General features: G+C 36.5%; 1 protein-coding gene across 4 annotated transcripts in view; it reads right to left on the bottom strand.

Moving 5' to 3' along the window:
* METTL25 (methyltransferase like 25) overlaps positions 1-18,356 on the bottom strand; it is a 72,820-nt gene that overhangs the window by 8,255 nt on the left and 46,209 nt on the right. Inside the window, exons 10-12 of one of the 4 annotated variants that reach the window (XM_090139314.1) lie at positions 12,695-12,769; positions 12,023-12,094; positions 9,310-10,518 (exon numbers count right to left, since the gene is read on the bottom strand). The exons of 2 other annotated variants lie outside the window; for them this stretch is intronic. In XM_090139314.1, coding sequence (XP_089995440.1) covers positions 10,420-10,518; positions 12,023-12,094; positions 12,695-12,769 — 246 coding nt within the window. In that variant the 3' untranslated portion in view covers positions 9,310-10,419. Of the gene's footprint in view, positions 1-9,309; positions 10,519-12,022; positions 12,095-12,694; positions 12,770-18,356 lie in introns of those variants that run through there. One more of the 4 variants, XR_016466141.1, reaches the window with a different exon arrangement.

Below are 18,356 nucleotides of genomic sequence, written 5' to 3'. Positions count from 1 at the left end.
AGTCCGGGAAAGAAACATGCCTACTGTGAATCATAATCTCTTTTTGCATATATTCAGATGTGCTTTGGCAGCTGTTTTAAGGGAGAAACACTACATTATTTAGCATAACACAATACTTTGATTTCATTCAATAAAATTGTAGAATGTTAATGTGTAAAAAAAATGCATGTTCCTAGATTTGCCTTTTTGGAAACTTAGGTACAGTTTGCCAAGGAAAAATAAATTAGCAACATAAGAAACTGCAACATTTCAATAATACATGAATGAATAACTGTGGTACATTTTATTCTTAATTAACTTACATTGTCTTAAAGCTAAATGTTAAATTGCAATAACAAGGAAAGTTCTTGAAAATTTTTCCCACTGACATCCTGAAATATTATTTTCATTATTCACTGAGATCCTACGTCCAGGTACATAATTTTCAAGTCCTGATGGAAAATATTTTCAATAAAATTACATTCTAAAAATATTTTCCACAGAAAATATTTTCCATCCCATTGTGAGCAATACATCTCATATGGAATTGTAGAAATCAATCAAAAATTACGTATCTCAATCTACAATAATACGTTCTATATTGAATTAACGGGCTGTACACAAAGGATTATTAATTAACGTTACTTTCTTTAACACGTAGCTCATGAATAAGGGATGTGCTGCCTGCAAAGTGCTGATAGAGGTACTAAATGAGGAAATACAACATTTATAGAAGTTCAGTTCTTTGTTTTACAGTGTCCTATTTTTGCACAAAGGAAGGAAAGGAAATCTAAGTTTACAACGAAATCTTGCTCTTGAGATATTCTGCTAAATTACTGTAGCAAATGTTGCTTTTTGAAAAATTAGGGTTAAATCTTACTTTCCTTATTGATAAAGGCAGTTATAATAGAGGGAATGGGAATTTCACCATTGGCGTCAGTAATAGTACAGGCTCACACTTGCATTTCACTTGAGTTGATCTTAGGAACAAAGAGTGTCATTAAACTCCTTATTACTGTAATCAGTGCTCTTGTTGTTAACGGATCAGTGCATGGAGAGAAGAAAATCCTGAGGGTTTTAAAGTAAAAAAAGATATTACTAGTAATAAAAGATAGACAAAAAGCTGTTTGAATTTTCTCTTTCTATACACCAGGAAGATTTCAGTGATGAACCAGAGTTCAGTGTGAAAAACAAATGAACATGTTTTTTTAAATGTTTGCTGACCATAAAATTTTTACTTAGAATCAAGAATCCATCCAGAGATAATCTGAATGATATGCATTCATTACATGACTCAGTGCTCCTCTTCATATTCTCAAATTAAAGCTAAAAATTTACAGTGAGGTAAGGTTTTATATTTTTAATTGTTTCTATTTAATTCTATTTATTTTTTTTTTTATCATAAGCAACATAGCATTAATTTTGGTGTAATCATTCTTATCTCTTTTGCCGACTATTAATGCATGTGCCAATAAATAATCATTCAAGATCTTGTTGCTGTCTACTGAGTATTTTGAGAATTGAGTTCTTTGAATTGATACCCATGCCACAGAGTATAAAAAGGTTACCAACTGGCACATTTATCCAAGTAACGTACACTTCATTCTACACTTTATAACATCTAAGTGTCTTTTTGATGACTTCAGCCTTTCTAAGATTAACAAGTGTTTTTAGGATTTATAGTTGAGAAACAGCATGGCTGCTTCAGCTGCCAGTCTTTATTCATGACTCTAATAATAGAAAGCGTGATAAACAATGTAGATTTATAACTGTATGTTTTAGTTATTGTATCTGAAGGTTCATGTAATCAGGAGAGGTGATCACTATTTTTTCTGATTTAGAATTTTCTCACTCGATGCCAGCCACTGTCAAGTTATTCAGTAAGCAGACAACTTTGCTATTTTCATCAGTGCTTTGTGAAAGAGTTGACAGCTTGCGTGTAAAGGCAATCTGAGCTTCAGTCTAACAATCTGATTTGTTGGCTGAGTAGATTTACTGCATCTTGATTTTCTTGATAAACTCCATGTGAAACACAATGAAAGCTGCCTTGACAACATCTTTATCTACATGAAAAAATTTGCACTGGTCTGTGCAAAGAGGAGTCTCACATAAAACTGAGAATGCTGTAATAAAAACTTAAACGTTTGTACAGTTTTGTGAACAACAGTATGTTGTTAGCACGTGCTATACACAAAAGAAAATGGAGCCACTTCAACTATAACTGTAAAAGGCTGAAAGAGAGAATTCAGTGGTAAACTTTAGATTAAAAAAAAAAGAAAGAAAAAAAAAAAAGGAAGCATAGATCAGAACTAGAGAATAAATTATATTATAGATATAAAATAAATGTTATGTAGGAAATAGCTTGATTTTATGGGATGAACAGTATCATGTTGTTGCCCCGAAAGGATTTTTTACTTTTGAAGTTCCTAGATTAGATAAATTTAAACAACTGCCTGTTAATTACTGAAAACTCATTATTTCTTGTATTTCCATTGAATTAGACAATTACATTTCTTCCTACAATTTGTAAAGAATGATTATATATTTTACAGTAGCTGCAAATCTCAGAATTTTGTCCATATTATCTTGCCCATGTGTTCATGAGTTTAACTAATTCTGGCCAATTATATGCCTTCTGATGTAATCTGTGCACATACTGTTCTTTCCCACCCAACAAACTAATACAGTACAATTTCAATTTCTTCTAAATTTCATCAGTAATCCAGAAACCGTTTTCTGATTTCCTTAGAATCCACAATTATTTGAAGTCATTTACTGCTTTGATGAGTGACAAAACTGTGTTGTGAAAAAGGCCCATCTATAGATATAAACCACAAGACAAAAATTTTGTACAAATATTGATAGTCAATATTGACTGAAGTAGCAGTAATAGACTGAACTGACTGAAGAAGCCTGTGAAATGGATGTCAGTAATATTTATACATCTGAAAAACCTTTTGATGTTAGATCAAAGTTAGATACCTATTCTATGTGTATGTTGCCTTTTAACACACAAGATTGGATTGTCATCATGAACAGCATCACTAGGATGGTGAGACAATTGTCTATTTATTCCTCTACAGTTTGATACAAATACTGGGAAGGTTTGTGTACAACGTTTTAACAGTTGGAGACAAATCTTCTTTATGTTAGCATGTCTTCTTGGAGATTTCAGCATAATGAGGCTGTACACTAGAATTTCTGTATAGAAGATGCCTCAGAGCTCTTGAATCTAAAATGACTCCTGAAGAGATGATATTGTGCATAGTATTTTTAATATTCTATGGCTCTTAGTTTGTCTGATAATTATTAATCTGCCTGATCTTCAGGAATTAATTTCAAGTCTTTAAGGGAGAAAATAACAAGATGCCTCACAGTGGTGCAACTTCCTTGAAGCATCCTGAAGGTTTTACTCTTTTTCTAAGGTAGTCGGAAATATAATATTAACAATGATAACAACCATAGAGAAGCAAATTCAAAGAACCTAACTAAGGCTTACTCAGCAGCTGCTTGGAAATACAAACTTTAGAGCCACCAGATTGAGTTGGTTGTTTCAGATGAACACAGTGAGAGACCAGCAGGTGGATCCCAAAGAATTAGGCCACATTCCCACTTGGCAGGAAGCACAGGAACCTTGAAAACTGCAAAATTTGAGCAGATCTCAGAAATTAAGGAAGCTAAAATCACAGTTCTAAGTGCTAGGTGGCCAACTAACTTGTTCTGAACAACTTTATTTCTGTCCTGATTTGATTACAGACACTCAAAATTTGTCATGGTTCATTATCTAGCATGGACTAGATCTCTTTCAGAGCATCAGGATATAAATCAGTTACAAGGAGGACATATTATCAGTAAAAATGAAAAGGCATGTGAGAAAAAAGATGTAAAATGCTGACAAGGACTGAGCATTCAGATGCTTCCTAGAGAAAAAAGATGTCTGAAGCATCATTCTCAGTTGCTACTTCACACCTAAGCAGGGAAGACTTTCTTGGTGCTGGTTCTTTTTTTACCACCTGCGCTTAGTATCACTGATCACTAGCAATATGATGACACAATTATGAAAGGCTTTTAGGAAAAAAAGCATTTCTGTTCCAGTAAGTAATGACAGTTAAGAATACTCCAGTCACCAAAAGGACATATATCTGTCACCAAGCCAGATGTCTTTAACATGCTTATCGTGCGAAGAATTTAAGTTATCATAGGACATACAGATTTTGAGTCTCAAGATTTTAACTCTATCATGAAATAGCAAAAGCAAAGCATTATTACACCTAAAGAATAATTATTACACTTAATGAATGGCTGTTGTTTTAATAGTAAATTAATGAATGCTATAAATGGAGAACATTCGTAATAATAATAAAAAATCAGAAAAGGACTTGAAATTGAAGTCCAGAAAGTAGATCAGTGCAAGATATTTTGTGAGGTGATGTTCAAATGCATGATTTGGGACTTCAGGATTAATGTTTATTGGCAAAGAAAGCAGGCTTAGAGATCTTAGGACTACAACATACCCTTGGATATTAAGGCTGCACACACACCCTGCGTATCCTCTTGTCTCTCCAAGCTTTCAGCCCTAAGAAATATAAATAAATCACACCAATTCTGCTGCAGAATGCACAGACGTGCCACAAACAGAATTGGGCAAACACCTCAGGGAAAGCAGGTATATCCACAATTCCTCTGAGAGTATCTTCAAGATACATAGCTCACTTTCATAGTGAAAGAAAATAGAAATTCCTTTCTATCAAAAGACTTCATTATATTTAAGATACTGTTTACAATATGGAAGAACCGCTGGCAATAACCACAAAGAAAATTCATTTTATTCAATTTGATTACTTTTGGGGATTTTTCCATTATGTAAACAACACCTCATGCATCTCAAGCTTTGAAACAGCTTTGAAAGCAGACAGCAACTGATTTGGTTGAATGCAAACTCTTTCTATAAACCTCTTGATAGTTATTATTCTAAGAAGCACATTGCTTCTGTCATTGCCTGTATAGACTACAAAGTGTGAGAAGTACTGAAAAAGCCTGAAAAGTTGCTGTGGGGGCATGAAATTTTTTTCAGACCTTTCTGAAACAGTGGAAAAGTGTTTGGGCTAGAGACGTGCTTGTTATTCTAAACTATTCCAAATGTCCTCTTAAATTTTGAGTTCAGATAGCTTTATGCACACAAAAACATCACACAAAATTAGCAATAGCCTATATATCCTATGTAATATGGAGTGTGTTCAAATTAAACCAGACACAGCTTGCTGATGCAACTTTTTTTTTTTTGCAAATACAGGGTACTTTTAAAAACTTGCATTCAGTCAATAACTGTGATAACTTTGTTTGGACACCATATATGCCCAATTTTTGGTATGTAGTCTGAAAAAGCAGAAAAAACAATTTATAACACAATAAAGGCAATTAGAACCCCAAATAAATTTTTCCAACAGCACACAAGGTTGGGATGCCGAGTCTCTATACTAATAATTAGACAACATCTTTTAGCAAAGCCAATATAATAAGCTTATTTTTTTATATTTTTGTTCATCTTTTTTTAGACATTATTTACCTTAAATTCCTTCCTTATATTGGATACTATTCATATTTCCTTCCAGATGTTAGATGTTAAGAAAAGATTTTTATTTCTTTTGATTTCTCTCCTGGGTAAAGAATCTACCAGCTTGTTATTTTCCTCAGTACTCTCTATATAACAGAGAATCTCATATGTGGAAGGCCTCATTTTCTCTTTTTAGTTGTACTCCAGAGATGCTGTGAGCACCTGCAGCTGAAGTTGATTTCTTTGAGTATTGCAACTGTTCAGCAACTCTAAGGATTGAACCTGCTACAGTTAAATAAATGTGAGAAGCTCGTACTGGATCACAGAATCACAGAATTGTAGACATTGAAAGTGACCTCTGGAAATTAGCTAATCCAAGCAGGTTCCCTATAGAAAGTTACACAGGAAAGCATCCAGGCAGTTTTTGAATATCTCGAGAGAAGGAGACTCCACACCTCTCTGTGCAGCCTTTCTGCTAATCTGTCACCCTCAAAGTAAAGTTATTTTTCTTCATGTTTAGATGTAACCGCCTGTTTTCTAGTTTGTGCCCACTGCCCCTGTCCTGTCACTTGGCACCACCACAAAGAGCCTGGCCTCGTCCACTTGACTCCTATCCTTTAGATACTTATAAGCATTGATAAAATCCCCCTTCAGTCTTCTCTTATCCAGGCTGAACTCTCTCAGCCTTTCCTCAGAAGGGAGATGCTCCAGGCTACTCATCATCTTTGTGGCCCTATGTTGGACTCTCTCCAGCAGTTCCCTGCCTTTCTTGAACTTGACACAGTACTCCAGATGTGGCGTCACCTGGGCAGAACAGTCGCGGAGGACATCCTTCCTCCACCTGCTAGTCACTCTCTTTTTAATTCACTCCAGGATATCATTGGCCTTCCTGGCCAAAAGGGTACACCTCTGGCTCACAATCAACCTATTGTCCACCAGGACACTCAGCTCCTTCTCTGTAGAGCTCCTCTCCAGTACCTCAGCCCATAACCCATAGGTGTCCAACCTTTTGGCCTGGGCTGCACTGAGTGAAGAGGAATTTTATTGGGCCACATATACATAGGCTGCTCTGAAAGTAATGCTCCTATTTATTTCCATGGAAACTACAAAAGATACAGTGAGCACTGTAACACTATTTGATAGAGAAAATTCTCAGCTACAAAACACTATTTTTAACATATTCACCACCATTAGTTCTGCATTTTCATCAGTGATGAACAGGAGCCTGCATGCCATGCTCATAAAAACTTGCACCAGCAGAGGTGACTCACTGTCACTGTTGCCACTGCTGAAAGGGATTAGCCACTGCCTCACTGTGCTCACCTCTGCTGACTGGTCGCCATAAACATTCAGCAAATGTCAGTGAATGTCAGTGGGTGCCATTTTTTTCCACATGGAGGAATTCAAGGACACACCTCTGCCTCATCAGCAGTTCCATGTCAGACACCATTCTACCCCTCTGCTGCCATCTGTCACATGATAACAGAATGTAATGGAATATTGGTGGGAAGGCTCAACCTCTATTGCCATCCCACCAACATCTGCCTCTGACACCATGGGCCAACATCATAAAATAGGAGAATTTCTTTCAAATCGACCATCACGAAAAATATAAAATAGTTAATGTATATAAGTAAAAAAAGATTTGTTTGATATTTTTTATTAAAACATAAATAGGGACAGAAAAAAAAAAACAAAAAACATTGAACTGGTGGGATCTTTGACTTTGTGACAATAATGCATCAATCTGGTTCAATGGAAGTGGTTGCTGTTCTCAGTGAGTTCTCAACGTGTTAAACAGAGCTTTTTGATGAAATTTTACTCTTTCTGTGATTATTCCTTGAAAACAGCTGTTCACAAATGTACATATTGCCAAAAAGTGGTGACATGAGTAAGGCGTGATTGTGAAGTAAGGGATATTTCTCTCTCTTAAACAGGGCTCATAAGAGTCCAGTACAGAGACATCATCAATATTTTTAGTTGAATATCTGATTGCAACTCTATACATTCCATTTGAAAATCTGCAAGTCATTTATTTATACCAATTGAAAATGGAGTCACAAATATTAAAAAAAAAAATGGTAAGTTTTTGGCAATGTTGAAACCTATTCTCAAATTCTTGTATCAAAAGGGAGGCACAGCTGCATATTCTTTGCTGTTCACACACTGTGTTTAGCCAACGTATCAAAATGCATAAATATATTTGTCAGAACTTGAGTTAGCACTGCACTATGCCCCACATCCTGGTTTCAGCTCAGCCAGAGTTAATAGCACACCAAAGTTTGGTTGTTGCTGAGTGATGGTTGCCTGCCCGGGGCTGGGCCAAGCTGCTTCATGCAGAAGAATCATTGTCATTATGCCACAGGAAAGGGAGGGAGTGGGACACATTGTGAGCTGCACTGGGCTGTATGTGGCCCGCAGGCTGTGAGTTGGACATGCCTGCCCTAACCTGTGCTGATGCATACTGTTATTCTTCCCTAGGTGTAGGACTCTACACTTGCCCTTGTTGAATCTCATCAGGTTCTTCTCCACCCACCTCTCCTGACCAGGTCTCACTGAATGGCAGCACAGCCTGTCAGAGTGTCAGCTAGTCCTCCCAGCTTTGCCTAAACAGCAGACCTGTTGAAGATGCATTCTATCCTTTATTCAGGTCATTGATGAAGATGTTGAACAATACCTTAACTGGTACCGAACCCTGGGGAATGCCAGTAGCTACAGGTCTCTGACTGTAGTCCAAGCTGCTGATCACAACCCTCTGAGCTTTGCCAGACAACCAACTCTCAATCCACCTCACTGTCCACTTGTCTATCCCACACTTCCTAAGCTTATCCATGAGGATGTTGTGGGATACAGCATCAAAAGCCATGCTGAAGTCAAGGTACACCACATCCACTGCTCGCCCCTCATTTACCGAGCCAGTCATGACATCATAGAAGATTACCATATTGTTCAAGCATGATTTTCCTTTCATGAATCCATGCTAACTACTCCTGATAACCTTCTTTTCTTCCACTTGCTTAGAGATGGCATCCAGAATAAGCTGCTCTATCACTTTCCCAGGGATGGAAGTGAGTCTGACTGGCCTCTAGTTGTCCAGATCCTTCTTTTGCCCTTTTTGAAGAGCGGAGTGACACTGGCTTTCCTCCAGTTCTCAGACACTTCTTCTATTCTCCATGGCCTTTCAAAGATGATAGAGAGTGGTTTGGCAGTCACTTCTGCCAGTTACCTCAGGCCTCATGGGTGCATCCCACTGGGTCCCATGGATTTGTGGTAAAGTTTGCCTAGACGATCTCTGATCAGATACTGCTTGACCAAGGGAACTCTTCCTTTCTCAAGACTCAACTCTTGTATCTAGGGTCTGGAATTTCTGAGGGGCAGTTGTAGCAGTAAAGACTGAAGCAAAGAAGATATTCAGTAACTCCACCTTCTCAGTGTCCTCCATTACTGGGACATTCAGCACCACATTCAGCAGATCCACTGAGCTAGTAAGGACTGAAAGTCCTAAAACAGACAGCAATGAAATTACACTACTAAAAAAAATATTTCTTCCAAGTGAATATATGAAAAGAGATGTGACTTGTTAGAAAAATACCCTACTTCTCTTTTCTTGAATGGCCGTGCTCAAAAGCTCACATTGTATTTTGCAGACTGAAACAGAATAAAATTTAGCGCTCCTTAGATTGGAATCTCAGTTTGATTCCCAAATCTATTACTATATCACTATATAATTAATATAAAAATATTTTCTGTTACTCTCATTTGCTGCCCACCAAAGTTGCATTCTCTGGTTTTATTTTTTAATGTTGAATTCTAGTATTTATTGGTTGGCCTTTTTAAATACTCCCTGTAATTAATTATTTTTTATATTCACTGGAAAGTTCTTATAAAAGCACTAGGAGTTAAAATCAAAACTTTTCTCTTTTTTTAATTGATAGTATATCTGCATGTTTAAGGAGGCAACCCATTGAGATGAGCACATCAACAAATAAATTTCTCACGCATAAAGTCAGTATGGCCAAGCAGAAACTACCTAGAAAGTTTCAAGTAATTTAGGCACCAAAATTTTTATACTTATACCTAACACATTTGGGCCAGTTAATAGCTTACTGATAAAACCCAAGGATTAGAGTAAATCCAGCAGGGCAGCTGATTATTTAATACTGGGATACAATGGATTACATCACAGTCAGTTGTTTCTTTCAGAGTCACTGGCAAGCAAGACATGTCAGGAACACACCTGAAGGAAGAAGAGATTAATATAAAACCCCCTTTTGTGGGTATTTAGTATTTAGTCTTAGAAGGTTCTAGACTCTTCGGGGTTGCTCTATAGTAAGCTGCTTTAGTTCACTTGGAGAGCAGGGAAGTACAAAGACTTACTTAGTCTACACACTTCTTGTCTATAACACAGATTAATTTTCTGTTTAAACTATGTGTGATCTGAATCCAGAAAAGAAAAAAGCTAGGCTTGCCTAAGATTGTTGGTGTCATCCATTGGAAAAATTCAAAATTTCTATGGAAGAATAATCTTGAAATTAAAAATACTAAGAGGAGGGACATCAATAGATAAGAACAGTGCCTTAAAAAGACAAAACATTAAAATTATTTTAAAATGCTAATCACATAATACAGGTCATAACTTTTACAAGAAAATCATATGTTCTGCATTACTTAATAACTGACATGAGGAAGCAGTGGTATTTATAAAAGAGGTACAGTTCACAATTTATTTCTTATGATTCACAGAGGCATTGCATTTATTATTTTTGCATCTGAAAAGTAAATAGTTGCCAAACGTATCAGTATACTTGAGGAATCAATTAAAAAGAACAGTGAGGAAATAGCAGTATCAGTTCAGAGCTTTCAACCCATCTGCAGTTTGCTTCCACTTAAAGACACGACTGTTTCTTCAGAGCAATAACTGCACAGCATCTGGGGGATTTCACAGGATCAAATAACTTCACAAGTCCTGACCAGGCTATGTTGCTCTGTAAAGCGATATATGATTGAAGTACATTAAAATGTCTTTGACTTAAAAGCTAAGATATGGTAATAGATCCGCTTTCTCACCCCTCTCCTCCCGCCCCCCCCAAATTCTTAATGCAAAATGGGAAAAACACTGATCTAACAATAAAAATAGTGAAAGCTTGTTGTAAAAAAATAAAGGAAATGCGAAGAAGGATATATCTTAAAGTCATTAAACTATTTCTGGCACCATGAAATGACAATTTACCGCCTCCTTCATCAATAAAGCTTTTTTTTTTTCCCCAGCTGAACTACAGAAAATATATTAAGGATCAAGTCCTACTTGTTTTATGCAGCACATTCTACTACTGCAGCTAATTAACTGACTTTTCAAATGAATAAGGCCAGCTGGATCTGGTCTTCATGTTGCATATGGCTTTTATCATTTCTATTTTTTCTTCCTAAACATATTTTGTAAATCAACCAGTACAAGATTAAATCAATGGGTATATTACATTTAGGAAAGGTAAATTAGAACTAAATGCAGCAAGTCTGATCTCCTGTCTTGGAAATCATACAGATCTCTGTGATTTATAACTGGTTGGCATGCAGGAAAATACATCATTATTTAAATATTTCATATTGTCTCTCTGTAAAAATACCAGCTAGAACAAAAACATACATTTACTACAGCTCAATTGTTCCAAGAGCTCTGTGGCAAAGAAGAAAGTAAATTTTTAGATATGATAAAAAGAAGCTGTTAAAATGAAAGGCTTATAGTGGAAAAACAGCTATTCACATGAATGGGTTTAAACTGTATATTAAAATTTCATTTTCACCATGGACCAAAGCAGGAGCTGGAAGATGCTACCATGTCCTCCAATAAAATTGTTGCTTGTTCAAAAATACGTTTACCAGTGCAGAGAAAGAATGATTGATGCTTCTGAATTTATCAAGTCAAGGTCAAAATTAGTGTTAGTAGAAACACTGTGATACAAATTATTATAGAGTAAATAAAGTAGCATTTGCTTATCAAATGTACTTCAGTTGAACCATATGGTTGGAAAAAGTGTACCTCTCTCATCACAGATATTCTAGACAAAAAAAATAATGTAATGGGACCTAATTAAAAATTTCTTGAATTATATGTTCTACAAAATATCCTTTGGAAGCTCTAAAATGTGCAGTATAATGTTTGTCATGCATTTCCAATATTTTTTTTAATAATCTCTATGTCATATTAAATGAGATTTGTTGCATATACAATTTATTCATTTTTTATCATTTATTGACTTGTAATTACTATTCGATTAAATGAACCTAAGCTTTACTGTTGCTGCTTTACTGAAAATAAAAACATCTGCTGGGCATATGTTTATACTAAATAGAATGAATGCTTATACTTTTGCAAATATGAGAAAATAATTCTACAACAGAGACTTTTGTCTGCACAGTAATAAATGGGCTGAAATAGTCTCATTTCTCTGATGTAGCCTTTAGGTACCATAAAATGTAATGCAAAAATACCTGCTCCTTGAGGTAGCAAAGACGATCCAGAAGTATCAAAACTTCTATGCAGGGAGCTAGCACAACCTTTAGCTGAAAGAAAGATTAGATACTGTTATGATTTTGGGAAAGGGAGCCAACTTCCCAATGGCTCCACTTCAACAAAATAATACCAGGAAGGTCAATCAATTTCTAGGGGTTTTGTTGTACAAATGTCACCTTGTAGGATGGACATCTTCAAAACAGATTACATTAAAGATCAAAAATACATGGAAAGCCATAAAACTAGAAAACTACATTATTAGTTGGTTTTGAAGTGTTGTCCAACATGAAAATGATATTATATGAGGCAGAACAATTTTAAAGAGGGAAATAATGAATTTTAATATAAAGAATTTTTATGAAATAACTGCATGGAGACCATTCTAGGTTTAAAAGGAGACTAACATTTTATTTTCCAGGGTAATGGTCCCCCTTGAAAAAGAATCTTCCATGTGTTCGCTTTATTATTTTACTGACACCTAATATAGTTTTGGAATGAGATATGCTCCAAAGTTTGGAAATGGAGCTGCTTTGTTTTTGAGATTGCATACCAGAATGTAAGACAGTCTACCTCCACATAAAACTTAACAGGGCTTTGTTCTAAACTACCATATATATACAAGGTAATGGTATTAATCTTATAACTTTTACCATATTAAATGCTTCAAGCTCATTCATTCTGTGCTTGTATTTTTCATAGTAATCCATTATACAGCTGTCTGGGAGCTGCAAGGAATTTAAAAAAGAAAAGTATCAGAGTCATTCAAGTTTTGAAATATGATATATGTTTTTCATAATTGAAAGTCATACTACAAAATGAAATCTATGGCTTTTTTTTTTTTTTTTTTTTTTTTAAATTAGCAATTTACTAAGGTCTATAACAATTTTCCATTAACTGTTTCTCAGTTCTCATTTGCAATTACTGTTCTACAGACAGTATTTTGCACTGCCGTGACATAGAGATATATTCATTATTCAGAGAGTTCTAGCCATTCTTAAATGCATATTACACAGCAAAGTGGAGATAACATTCTCATTTCCTTTCCTATATATCTTGTCCCTTGTGCCCCCCGGCCCAAGAGATTTATTTAAATAGATGAAGATTGGAGTCCGGTGTCAGAATAACATGCTTCAGTTAGGACTCCTGGATGGTATTTCACATTACAAAACTTACTGTCAGATTCTGGAAATAATACTTAGTGTCATTCCATTACAAGTAACCCATGTCTGAAATAAAAGTTTTTCTATTCACCTTGAACTACTACATATTCCCATCTTCTTTTCCCAATTACTTGATTCAACACTGTCAGCACTGCCACTATAACTGCAGATGTGGTGACTCTGGGCTGAATTTGATATGAGTAGATCAAGAGCTTGGCTGAACCAAACACTCCTCTCCTTTCAACCCATGGTGGCCACTGCAGCACAGCAGATAGCACCTGTAGTGCCCAGTCACAAGGAAATTTAATAGCCTAAAATGGTAAAACAAACTAAAAACATTTCCATAAATTGTAAGTTTTCAGGTCATGTGTGTATTATGGACTTAATCCTATGATAGCCAAGAAGGTAATGAAATGGCTTCAGCACTACCTGTAACTGTCAGTGAGAAATTCTCAAAGATGGTATATCAGATGGCTTTCATTATTAGAGCAGTCTGTTCAAATTCAATGCACTAAAAAAAATCTGAACAAATACTCAGGAAACATAAAAAAAAGGAGTGATAGGCAGGTAAGTAATGAGTTTGTCTGCAACAAATCACAAGGCAGTTTGCTTGGGAGGTGGATGAGAGTATTCACTCTACAATTGCCTAACAGGTCGTGGTGAGGTGGGGGTTAGCCTCTTCTCCCAGGTAACAGCAAGAGGAATAGAGGTGATAGTTTCTAGTTGTACCAGGGGAGGTTCAACTTGGATATCAGGAAGAAATTCAGGCATCAGAACAAGCTGCCCAGGGAAGTGCTGGAGTCACTGTACCTGGAGGTGTTCAAGAAAAGAGTAGATGTTGCACTGAGGGACATGGTCTAGAGCAGGCACAGGCATGGGTTAATGGTGGACTGGATGATCTTACTGGTCTTTCCAACCTATCAATCTATGATTGTATGAGTCATGATGGAAAACCAAAAGTCTGTCATATATTTTGACTTCAGCAAGACTTTTGACATCATTTCGCACAACAATTTCAAAAGCTAATATAAGAAACAAGGCTCAGATTAAAGTGAGTGAAAAGTGAGTGTAAAGCCATAACCAGAGAGCTGCTGTTAATGAGTCTCTAAACAACTGAAAATTCATACCGAATGGAAGTCCATTACAAAATGGAAAATGTTTTCATTAAGAACTCAAATGATAGAACAGAAATCACACTAAATATGAGCAACAGGAAAGCATTGCTAAAACTTTAAATAATTTCAGAAATGGGAGCACTGCTTAGAAAAGGAGTTTGAAATGCTGTATGGAAAACCAGGAGAGACTACATTCAGGCAGAAATAATCAGCTGTTCCTGATGGGAAACACCACATGGCAACCTGGGAGATACAGCAGATCACAAGCTGAGCAAGAGTCACAGTTGTGCTTCTGCAAAAAAAAGGCAGTCACCATACTGTAATGTGTATGGGAGAACAGCTTGCAAAGAGCAGGAATTAATCTTTCAACTCTGCTTTGCAGTGGTAAAGCTTGAGCTGGAATGCTGTATCCATTTGGGGCACCAGATTTCAAAGCATGAGCTATCTGAAAAAGCCCTAAGAAAGAGCTCTATATCTTTCTGAAAAGAGATCAGAAATCTAGAAAATATGACCTGTGAAGAGAGATTCAGAGAACTGGAACTGATAAAGTTAAAGAAGAGAAAATTTAGAATGAGCATAATAACAGATTTTCAAGGCTGTCACCAACAAACAAGGAAGGTTGTTCTGTGTATCTACAGCAGGTTGGATAAAAATGCATGAGCTTGCATTGGAGGAAAAAAAAATCAATCAAAAACTTGAACAATTTTTTCTATGAAATTAATTCAGGACTGGGGAAGTTGTCTGTTTCTATCACGGGAAGTATTAAGAAGATTAGACAAACATTTTTTTAGGAAAGATACAAAATTCTCACTTTTATAGCCTTTGAGTTATACATGCATATTTTTTAATTTACAAAGTACTTTTTCAAACTAGAGCAGCAAGGTCAAAAAGCTGACCCAGATACTAATGCACTGACATTTTCAGCTGTGTTGGTATTTTATTTTCAGTAAAAGCTGTTCAAATATCTAAAGTTTTTTGTTGTTGTTGTTTTATTTTGGTTGGTTTTTTTCCCCTCTATAAAGAGCCAAAGCAACTAAAATACATCAGTCATGAGATAAACAAAATAGTTTATTTGAACTCTGCCCTATAAGCTTTTCATTTCAACTGAGAATTAAAAGGGTTTTAGTATAATGGATTTTTGAAATCACGGGCTCTTTGGTATTAAAATATAAAAATCTGTATTCGTAAAAATATGAATACGAAACCTTTCTGCTATTGCATACTTTCTGGTCTCCATTTTTCAACATGAATCATTTCAATTAAAACAAAACAAACCATGAAATGTTTTGCAAATATAAAGTTGGGTCAGAAATGTCTCCTGGATGTAGACATACTTGTGTACTGAGCCCAAATGCTTTTGCACTCCCTCCTCGCTCAGCACACTGACAGAACGCATCCTGCTGTCATGGACAGATTAGGTAATATTCCAAACTGCACCTCAATTAAAAGTTTGGTTTGAATACAACAGGTCAGCTGAAAGAGAGACAATGACCACAGAAAACTGTTGACAGAAAAGGGCACGAAAAGGGAAAGTGGTCCCTAGCTACGTGGTCGATTTACTGGAGGGAGACCAAAACCCAGATTATGCTGGCTTTGAAACCACAACAGTTTGCCACCTGGCTTCAGTACTTCAAGGGCACCCAGCACATTCTTCAGCTGCCCTCCCAAGGTGAGGCACAGTAAATTATTGTTCACATTTTTCGGACAGAATTGGACTTACATATGCAAAGAAAGCCCCATTTAGCCATTGGAATTGTGTGTACAATTGTTCTCTGAACAGGGATGCCACAGATTTGTGAATGTACCAGAAATTTTATATACATGCACAGAACTTTTTTTCTTACGTTATGATGCTGTTAATATGAACTCGCAGCATGAGTCAAAATGTGTGAAGGAACCTAAAAACATATCATGACTTTGTCTTAGTAATAATTCTGCACTCAAAGATATAGCTTATGTTACTGATATTCCAGTAAGGTTCAATGCATAAAGAGTTTTTGGCCAGTATACTTTGCTGATTTAGCTCCTGATTTTGCAAACAAAAGTGCTGCTTCTCTTTGCACTATGATGGTAGTGCATCCTTTCTTTCAAAATAATCTATCTCTTTGTGGACTGGTGTGATGGCCAAAATAGCCAGAACAGCCAAGAGGGATTAGAGGGCAGCCACGTTCCCACTGTCCCTGTTACAACATCACCACATGCTGGAGGTGGCACCGAGCCCTACAGTGGGCTCTTCAGGCTTCACTACTGTGAGGCTGTCAGCAAATCCTCAAGAGCAGATGAGGTGCTGCATGCCCAAGCACAGTGCTATACAGCATTCACACAAATGTACTGATAGAGCACATGCTGAAAAGAAAGCAGATGGGCACAAGGTGGGTGACAATGAGGAATACCACACTTGGCATTTCTCTAGAGTCTTTTTTCAGAGCTGTGTCTTTCCCCAGGCTAAGAATATTTTGTTTGAACTGAAGAAAGTCTTTTCCTGTCTGCACACCCTCTTCAAAGGAGAGCCAGATCCTACAGATCCTGTCCCACAGACAGGTTAAACAGATGTGTTTCTCTTTGCTTCCCCTAGAGACTGCTTTCCCCTGATCTGACTGCACATTCATGTCTGTTCTTTCTTCTTGAACTATCATGAACACCAGCAAGAGTACCAGAGAGTAATAAGAACCCTTCAGCAGAGCAGCCTCAGTACAAAATCCTTGGGAGACCATCCTACAGAGCCACTTTTTACAATTTTCTTAAGACTAAGGTGGTTAAAAAAATTTTGTTTTTCACATAATTTAATTACTGAGAAACTTATGTTTATTTAGAACTTCATTTGAAACACAATCTATATTATTTCTAATTCTAATTGAAGTCCCAGTCCTGGCTATTCCCAGCTGGAATAGTGTTAATTTTATTCCAAGTAGCTAGGATGGTGCAGTGTTTGGCATTTATTATGAGAGTAATGTTGGTAGCACACTGATGCCTTAGTTGTTGCTGAGCAGTGCTCATGGAGCCAAGGACATTTCAGCTTCTTGTCCTGCCCTACCACTGAGGAGCTGGGGGAACACAAGGAGCTGGGAGGGGACACAACCAGGACAGCTGGCCCCTACAGGCCAAAGGGCTATCCCATACCATATGGCATCATGGTGAATGATAAAAGTGAGGGAGCTGGATGGAGTGGGGAGTTGATGCTCAGGGACTGGCTGGGCATGGGTCACTTGCACTTCTGCATCACTTGTTTTGTATAGTCTTTAATCATCATCATCATTATTTTCCCTTCCTTTCCTGTCCTATTAAAATTATCTTTATCTCAATACCCAGCTCCTTCCTGTATCCACTTTGGGGTAGCAAGCATGGCACTGAGCTGCCTACTGGGTTAACACAACAATCACACTGCTTCAAACTGCTGTCAGACTGAAAAGCTACATTACCATAATTGGGATAGTATTTTGCCTTTTTGAAAAGCAATTATACTCGAAAACAGCATTATGCAGCATACATATGCAGGGTATATTTCATACACTGTAATACAAGTGTTACCTGAGTCTTCATTAAATATTTCCTCAAATAATAACAGAAATATAAAGTTTGAGGTGTTCATTTTCATTTAAAATCCACAACACTGAATGTGGCAGGATCAGACATTTTTGTGATTTCTGCAAAACTTTTTTGTGCCAAGCAGTGTTATATATGTACAAGTTTGTTCATGTTTTAATGTTTCATTTGATTCCACTACTGACAGCTCCCCAAGTCTAAGTATGTGGCTCTTAAACAATTTTAAAATAAAATTAAGTAAAATTAAGTGATGCAATACAATTATTCCTCTTATGTCTAAGTGGAAGAACCTTCATTTGCTAACTGCATTTTATAATATTCTCTCCTACCAAGTCAAGGTAGGCATTAATTAACTTTATATCAGAACACAGCTGAAAGGTGTTTTAAGGAGACACTAACAAATGCCAAAAAATGGGGAAGGCATTCTTATGTGTTTTATCACAGCAAAAGAACCAGGCACATACTTTCCACAGTAGCAGCTGTGTGGCATACTT

The sequence above is a fragment of the Phasianus colchicus genome, chromosome 1, assembly GCF_987193195.1.
Source record: "Phasianus colchicus chromosome 1, bPhaCol1.hap1.1, whole genome shotgun sequence".
NCBI classification, from domain to species: Eukaryota; Metazoa; Chordata; class Aves; order Galliformes; family Phasianidae; genus Phasianus; species Phasianus colchicus.
Note: the sequence above shows the minus strand (reverse complement) of the source record. Positions and strands in the feature narration are given on the sequence as shown.